This window comes from Salmo salar, chromosome ssa19, assembly GCF_905237065.1.
Source record: "Salmo salar chromosome ssa19, Ssal_v3.1, whole genome shotgun sequence".
NCBI classification, from domain to species: domain Eukaryota; kingdom Metazoa; phylum Chordata; class Actinopteri; order Salmoniformes; family Salmonidae; genus Salmo; species Salmo salar.
In genome coordinates, this window is record NC_059460.1 from 78,911,833 (window position 1) to 78,920,394 (window position 8,562).

An 8,562-nucleotide genomic window follows, 5' to 3' on the forward strand; every position below is an offset into this window, starting at 1 on the left:
TTGTAGATGAAGACATACCAGTGGTTCTGTGGTTATTACCATGTTCTGCTAGATACTTAAATATTTATGTTCCACTTTCATGGTCTGTAGCCTGAGGAAATGGGCTAGTTCTCTCTCTATATTTAAAAGATGGGGCTTCACAACCCAATAGCTTAACATTCAAAAACATTACCAAAAAATCAGTTTAGAGAAAAACTGATATTTTTTAACATGTTTTAATGGCTCAACCAGTGAACAGATAGTCTTTACCTGAGCCCCCAACATTGACTATCCCACCAAGAACCTAGGGCTGTCTGAAATGACTATATTCCCCAATATAGGGGGCTATGTTGAGGATAAAGAACCATTTCAGACTCAACTCAGGCCTGTAAGTCCCAGGCCCACATTGTAGACAGGTAGTGAAGAACACAGAGCATCAGTGTAGGTAGGCGGATCCCTTTTCTTTTTTAGGAGGCGGTTGCCGTGGTGGGGAATGGGAGCTTCAGGTACTGGTACCACTGTTTGAGGTGCCGCGGCAACAACAGCAGCACGTTCTCCGTGAGGAAGAGCAGTGCTTCCTGCATGGCCGGTCGAAGCAGCTGATTGGGTGACATGGAGAGGACCAGGAGACAGAACTTCTCCTTCAGAGAGAGACAGGGTCATGTTCATTAGGCATCAAACAGAAGAAAACAGTACTCATACAGGGTTCATCTTGTCCAGTAAGAACCGCTTGTTTTTTAGTTTCCGTTACAGAACGTTTTGCTAGCGTGCCCTAATGAGTACGATCCAGGTTGAGTATATTTCTGTGTCTTCTAGGACGGGTGAACCTTTCAGAATGCTGCAGATAGAACTGCCACGCATAGATCTGACACGATCGCCTATTCTCTGTGACAAAGGTCAGTTCTACACTGCATTTCTATCTGAGCATTCTGTCACATTCTATACCTTGGAGTAGGGGAGCTTTTTGTTGGAGAAGCTTTGAAACTCTGAGATCTTCTGCAGTATGCTGTTGTATTTGGAGTCTCTGTCTCCGGACAATTCTGTGGCATCACTCTGCAGTGTCGCAAACCTGTTCATATGATTAACATTTTATTATTTTACATTTCTGATTCTGTTCCAACTTTCTAACATGAGCTGAGGATGAAGGAAAGCGTTTCAAGCAACTTGAAAGTATTGAGTTCCACCACATGATATTTATATGAGAGAGGTGAGAAGGGGCCCTACCAGAGACCTGTGGTGGATTTGGGCTCCTTCAGCTCACTCTTCAGAGAGGTAAGGAGTGAGGACAGACCAGCGTTGGTCTTTGAGGCCATTAGAGCATTGAAAAGAGTTCTCATCCTCTCCCCTCGGTTCCTGAGGACAGAGAATGGGACTAGAATGAGTCTCTGTAGGACATCAGGATGACAAAGTAACAATTTTTGATCATGAAATTTAAATCCATGTTTTGTGAGGTGAAGGGAGGTTTGCAAGTGCATCTTGACCAAAATTGAACTTTTTTTTGGTAATTTCAGATTGATTGTGTTTGTACTTCCTGTTATTGCCATATGGGACAGAGAACCTACAGATTGCGCCTCTAATGATTTACTTCAACAGGCGTGTTCCTGTGTGGCGGGTTTCGATTCCCGCTGGGGCCACCCATAGGTAAAATGTATGCATGACTGTAAATTGCTTAAGATAAAAGCGTCTGCTAAATGGCATATATTAGTATATTATAAACTGGGTGGTTCGAGCCCTGAATGCTGATTGGCTGACAGCCGTGGTATATCAGACCGTATAACATGGCTATGACAAAACATGTATTTTTACTGCTCTAATTACGTTGGTAACCAGTTTATAATAGCAATAAGGCACCTCGGGGGGTTGGGGGGGGGTGGGGGTTGTGATATGGCCAATACACCATGGCTGTGTCCAGGCACTCCGCATTGTGTCGTTCATAAGAACAGACCTTAGCCGTGGTATATTGGCCATATACCACACCTCCTCGTGCCTTATTGCTTAAATAACAGGTTGATCATCCAGAACAAACGATCCTCTATAAAAACCCTGCCTGACTGCGACATGTACTGTAGATTGACAGTGTCCTCCTCACTTTCTCTTTTGAAACACTATGGACTCCATCGGGACGTTCAGAACTTTCTTCACATCCCGGTATTGGGCCTTGGCTCTCTCCAGCATGCCTGACTGGTCTACACCAGGCCTAGGTGAGGGAATGAAAAATACTAGTTTTATCTTTACATCTCAACTATGCAAAGAAAATCTACATTTTACATATAGGAAATCAATACATTTTGTTTTTGTTTTAAACTCACTTTACTGTTTTCTTCTCTAGGGACGCTGTCGGAAAAGGCAAAACGAGGTGAGTATAGAAGAAAAAATGAGAGGGATACTGTATACACAACAGTGAATGTATTTATCTAATGTAGAATTCATTGCCATTCCTAAGACATGTCATTTTGGTATTTCAAAGGATTTGTACTGAAGTGATGTGTTTAATGGCAACACATGAACACAGCCTGGCCAAGGTTGGAATGTAGTTGGTGAGGTATACAATCCCACAATCCTTCAGGAATTCCTGCTGTGGCAGAGTCCAAAACCCACAACCAGCAATGCGCCTAGTGGCGCTGTGCTTGCAGTCTTAATATTGAAAGTGTTGGCTTTCTGTATTTCCTTAGTATAGTATAGGGAAACAATCACATAATGGAGTGTTACAGAGCCACGATGTGTCTAAGTGGGAACAACATGGGACATGGATGGCATCGTCGTCGTTGTGTGTGTGTGTATATACTTGGGTCTGCTTGAGTGTGTGATCTCTACTCTCAGTCCTGTGTGTGTGTTATATTGTGTAGACTGACTGTTCTCATCCAGCAGCAGCCATGGGGGCATGTATCCATCTCCGTCTGGCTCTCTCTGGCCAACCTTGCGCCTGGGCCCCGACTGCAGAGCTTTATATCTATGATTATAGACAAGCAACGTATTACGGTATGGGAGAACAGATCTGTAATGTGTTTCTATTGTTCATTTTCTTACCCTGCGGTTCGGATGGTGGTTAACTTCGAGGGCTCTGAGATTCACAGGAGAGACAGTCGCGTCGTGGGGTGAGACAGTCGCGTCGTGGGGTGAGACAGTCGCGTCGTGGGGTGAGACAGTCGCGTCATGGGGGTGAGACAGTCACATCATTGTTCGTTTGATAATTGAATATTGCAATTCAGGTGACACTCAATAGATTGTTCCAATCGACTAGGTCATATTGTCACCTGTGGTGTCCTGGTGGCTGATAAAGGTGTCCCACACGTCACGGCTGATGCTGTGACAGTCCTCGGGGGCCAGGGACACCAGCTGCCTGGTGTAATTCAACGGAGGGTTGTAGCTGTGCGACTGCTTCAACAGGATGTTGGTCTTCTCTGTGTCCTTCATGATGATGTTCACATAGCTGCTGTTGAGAGGAACCTGGAAGGTTCTGTTACTATTAAACGCCTTCCTAACACATCCCAGAGGTAGTCCGGTAGACTCTGCAATATGACGTGTGACTGTGTAACAGTGTAGGTTCCGTCCCTCTCTTCGCCCCAACCTGGGCTCGAACCCGGGACCCTCTGCACACATCAACAACTGACACCCACGAAGCATCGTTACCCATCGCGCCACAAAAGCCGCGGCCCTTGCAGCGCAAGGGGAAACCCTACTTCAAGTCTCAGAGCGAGTGACGTCACTGATTGAAACGCTATTAGCGCGCACCACCGCTAACTAACTAGCCATTTCACATCGGTTACAACTGCACTAGCTTAGGCTCACCAGTGTCTTCAGGTCTCTGTTTCGCATGTGAGAGATGCCACACAGGACCATGTAAATCCACTGGAGTTTCTCTAAGAACAGCTTCTGCTTCCTGTACTGTATCCTCCTAGGAAGAGAGCAGGAAATACAAAGGCCTATAGCAAGTGGCAGACAAAACTTTATCAATAAGTAATCTAGCATCGTATGGGAGTATGATTGATAAAACTACAGAAATCTATGTTTTGTAGTAGTATTGGGTGTGATTTTAAAACTGGATTTCCAAGTCACATAAATAGACAGTACACAACCTACTGTAGGTTCTCCTCTTCCTCTGGGTCCAGTGCCTGTTGGTTCATGGACAATGGTGCTATAGTCTCTTTATCAGCTGAGGAGACAGAGGGATCTGTGGTCAGCATGTGGTCAGCATGTGGTCAGCATTCATTCTGCATTGTGCTTTAGGGGACCAACCTGATATGGCTCGGTCACATGGTGTCTTAGGAGGCACAGGTTTCTTCATTAGCAGTAACGGTTTATCCTTTACAATGACAAAAATAGAGGAGACATCATGAATTCTTCATGTTACAGCGAGACGGACCAACATCCTGTATGAATAGAAGTATGAATAGAACCCTAAGGCTGAAATTATATCAAAACAGCATCGCCGGAAGCACACATGTGCCGTTAAGTACACACATCCGAAGTACAATCAGGCTATCTACTAAACAAAAACTGATTTTGAAGTTAAGATTTTTTTTTTTTTTTACTGAGTTCTGTTTTCTCCACAGTGCTTTACCTGGTCCCTGAGGCAATATATGAGGGGGCGTCCAGTGTGGAGAGCGTGTCTGATGGAGACCATCTCTCTCATGTACTGCTTCAGCTGGAAGAAACCATTCAGGTTCTCCACTGGAGGGGCTCTGACGTTCTCCTCCTGGGGGGAAATAATATAGATATTTTTGGGCGGACAGTTGAAATATATACATTTCAAAATCAATGAATGTGATAAGGAATAATGATTTACTGCATGATAATGAATTATGTTTGGTCGTAATTATACGATAAGTTCCCCCCCTCCCCCTCTCTCCCCCCCTCACCTTTTTAGTCTTCTCCTGAGTGAATTTGCTGGAGATCACTGTCTTTTTTCCAAACTTCTTGTCCCACTGTGTCTGTCATAAAATGACTCAGAGTGAGAACCAGCCATGTTAAACAACTATACAAAACACATTGAGATGTGTGTCACCTTCAGTGACTTTTGGTCCTCTGATGTGAGCCAGGTTGAGAAGAGATCAACGTTGTCAGAGTAAAGCATTCCCACTGTTTTGTATGGTCTATCCAAGGGACAAGGCAATGCTTTAAGTTTAGAGTGTATATACACACAGACATCATGGATTCCAAGGTGTTCTTAATGTTTTGTATACTCAGTGTATTATGTTTCATACTTGTTGACAGGGGAGAAAAAGCCTTTACTGAGCAGCTCCTGTCTCCTGTAATAGTTCTTCCTGGCCTGGCCATTTTGTTTGAGGCCATACTTTGTGTCACTGCGGGTAACAACCTTCTCAGAGAAGTAACTGTGGTCTTGGAAAACACAAAGAAAAGTGTGGTAGCAGCCGGTAGTGATTCATTGCATTACATTTCATCCACTCACTCCAGTGGCTTTTGATGAAGTAAGGTGACGTTGTACAGTAGCCTAGTAGGGTCACTCGCTCACCTTTTTTGAAGTCGGTGGAAAACTTGTGCTTGACGTAAGTGATGAGTTCTTGGTCTTTCTCACTCAGAGGCTGATCTAGCAGAGCACCTATTTTCCTGATCTCTTCAGCCATGAGGACGGTGGAGGACGGTGGAGGACGGTAGGCTGCTTCAACTGTTACACAAAGGAAGGTGTGTATGGTGTACGCGTCATAAACATACACGTTAGAATTACTCCATTTCTCTCTAATGCCCAGGGCAGGCTGCATTTGTGTCAATGATGTTAGCTAAATCAGGACTCAAGTAGAAAGGAGTCTTGTAACATTTCAAATATATTTCAAATATATTTCAAATATGAGTCTTGCAACATGATTACATTGGTGAATAATTATTTGTGGTCAAATAATTGTGTAGCCTATCGATCCAATAGGCATATACAGTTATAAAAGGTGGCCTTATATGGTATTTTTTCTTGCATCCTCAATCAGCATAATTTGATGCACCTGGCTAAAAGATGAGCAGGGGGTAGCTGCATCTCAATATGGCGACCGGCGAGCGGGCGTGATGAAAGGAAAGTAGTGGGCGTGTCGAAAGGAAAGGAGCGGCGTGTCGAAAGGAAAGGAGCGGGCTTGTGGAAAGGAAAGGAGCGGGCGCGTGGAAAGGAAAGGAGCGGGCGGGCGCGTGGAAAGGAAAGGAGCGGGCGCGTGGAAAGGAAAGGAGCGGGCGCGTGGAAAGGAAAGGAGCGGGCGCGTGGAAAGGAAAGGAGCGGGCGCGTGGAAAGGAAAGGAGCGGGCGCGTGGAAAGGAAAGGAGCGGGCGCGTGGAAAGGATAGGAGCGGGCGCGTGGAAAGGAAAGGAGCGTGGAAAGGAAAGGAGCGGGCGCGTGGAAAGGAAAGGAGTGGGCGCGTGGAAACGTGGAAAGGAAAGGAGCGGGCGCGTGGAAAGGAAAGGGCGGTCGAAAGGAGCGGGCGTGTCAAAAGGAAAGGAGCAGGCGTGTCAAAAGGAAAGGAGCGGGCGTGTCAAAAGCGTTCTGCTATAGGTTAGACAGTTTTGATTGAGCTGTGTTATCTGCCGTTTGTTACCATGCAAATACCAAACATTTGAGCTACCATACCACAAGAGTTTGTACTTTGTTTTAAAGCAAGAGGATGTCTGTCGTTTTACACAACTAATTTAAAAAAGTTAAAACTGACGATTTGTTAATTTTTCAATATATGAAAAAATAAAAATAGGCCTACTCATGGATGTACTGTTTTTATGTGTTGTATGTAATGATTTATAAATACACTAGATGACTTAGGGGGTGCTATTTTGAAGCCACCGCACCTCCATCTGGGCACTACCCCACCGATGTAAAAAATGTTTTTATAGAAATGCATTTACTGTCTTTTTTTGTTGCTATGTCTATTCTATTACAGACACCTTAACGCATACTTTTACATTATATTATGTGAGCTAAACATACAAATAACCTTTTTTATTTTCCTTAGTATCATTTTTCTAAAGTACGAATGTTACTGTCCCCACTACAACAACAAAATACTTAAATACATGTAAATTTGTCCATGAAACATTTTGATGAAATACTGTACAATTCCTATGGAGTATTGCTTTTCTGAGGAGTGCCAATATGGCTTCAAAGCCTCTCCGTGGCCAAAACATAGCTTCAGCAATCCAGGGTTTCTATATATCATTGAATGTATGCGCGAGTTTATTGTGACTACCTATCTTTCCATCCAATTGACGACCAGATTTTGATGCAAATATTCTAAATTCCGCATGTTGAAAATATGAACATTTTCCCAAAGGGTAACAATCAGTGCGCACAAAATGTATTTTTTCCACTTAAGTTTTATGTACCGAATTTAAATCTTAAATTCAGTGTGTTTCCATGACATTTTCAAACTATACCGATAGTTTTAACACACTCTGGAGTTGACACATTGAGCTCTAGCCAACAACTCTCAGATACAGTGCGGGTAGCCTAGTGATGACATTATCATGGATAACAGCGAGAATATTTGTCAAACGGCAGTCACATATCGATCGTCATGTCACCAGAATAAGACCCTCAATATTTATTGGAAAGGAGCATCGAGCTCATCACCGTGCTCTTTCACCACCCTGTGATGTTCATCAGAATGTATTTCATCTGGAGCCTAATAAACTGCATGGTTTCCTGAGTCGTAGTGGGACGACCACAGACCGTATCACCAAGATTACTTCTATAAGATGGTTATTATCTCAATATTTGCACAAATGTGTTTCCACTGCTATTTCATAATTAACTTTACCAACATAAAATGATCCCACCATGTCGAACAAACAAATTGTCTGTCGGCATTTATGAAATTGTTCCACCACATTTGTTATGACTCGTGGTTGTCACCCTGACACGAGCTTCTTCCCACGCCAATGGAGAGCACTGTGTTGTTGCCCTTATACCCTCCCCATTGATTAGACTGTATGTATCAATGTGACATCAATATTAGTTCAATATGGGGTGTCATGCTGGAACCAATGGGATGGGGAATACCCACATGTAGGAACGCCCGAATTGCGGGCTGCAGTTACCCGTTCTTCCAAAACATGACCTTACATCACGCCTTTCACGTCTGTCCTCATCCCCGATGACACCTGCTGGAAATCCACAACAACTGTGAAGAACACGCAGGACAGAAACTACATCAGGTGAAGATTAAATAGAAGACGAACTAAAATAAGAAAGTGTAGGAAAAGCCAACCTTTTGGGGAGCGTGTTTGTAGACCTGTGTTCGCAGTCCGGAAGGAACGGAAACAACGTTCTTTATTCACCGCGTCACAAAGGGACTTCAGTCACTTAGACGTCTGATGATTCGTTTGCAATTGAAAAACTTAAATTAATTTGGAAATTGAACAACAATTAAATGTCAGTTAAACATCTTAACTGGCCTCAAACACGAATTAGCCAAATTACCATACCACGATACTGACCATAAATTGACATGATAAAATTAGAAAGGAATTTTTATTTTCAGTGGAAATAAGTGTTCCAACAATGTCCAGAAGAGGGGGCTTATGCCCCCGCCAAAGTGTTTGACCTAAGAGTTGATAGAATAGATCATATCACAAAACAGTGGAACATTTTATCATA

At 43.5% G+C, this 8,562-nt stretch overlaps 1 protein-coding gene across 1 annotated transcript; it reads right to left on the reverse strand.

The window, feature by feature from the left end:
* Positions 1-195: 195 nt before the first annotated feature.
* LOC106579684 (uncharacterized) lies at positions 196-8,249 on the reverse strand. The gene is made up of 18 exons (XM_045701915.1): positions 8,174-8,249; positions 7,970-8,069; positions 5,453-5,605; positions 5,184-5,319; positions 4,985-5,072; positions 4,839-4,910; positions 4,541-4,675; positions 4,216-4,282; positions 4,060-4,132; positions 3,769-3,874; positions 3,234-3,426; positions 3,007-3,040; positions 2,832-2,929; positions 2,289-2,313; positions 2,069-2,176; positions 1,204-1,332; positions 925-1,048; positions 196-620 (listed from the first exon to the last, which is right to left on the reverse strand). The coding sequence occupies exons 3-18, from the start codon at positions 5,562-5,564 to the stop codon at positions 447-449; spliced, it is 1,674 nt and encodes a 557-aa protein (XP_045557871.1). The 5' UTR covers positions 5,565-5,605; positions 7,970-8,069; positions 8,174-8,249; the 3' UTR covers positions 196-446.
* Positions 8,250-8,562: the final 313 nt, after the last annotated feature.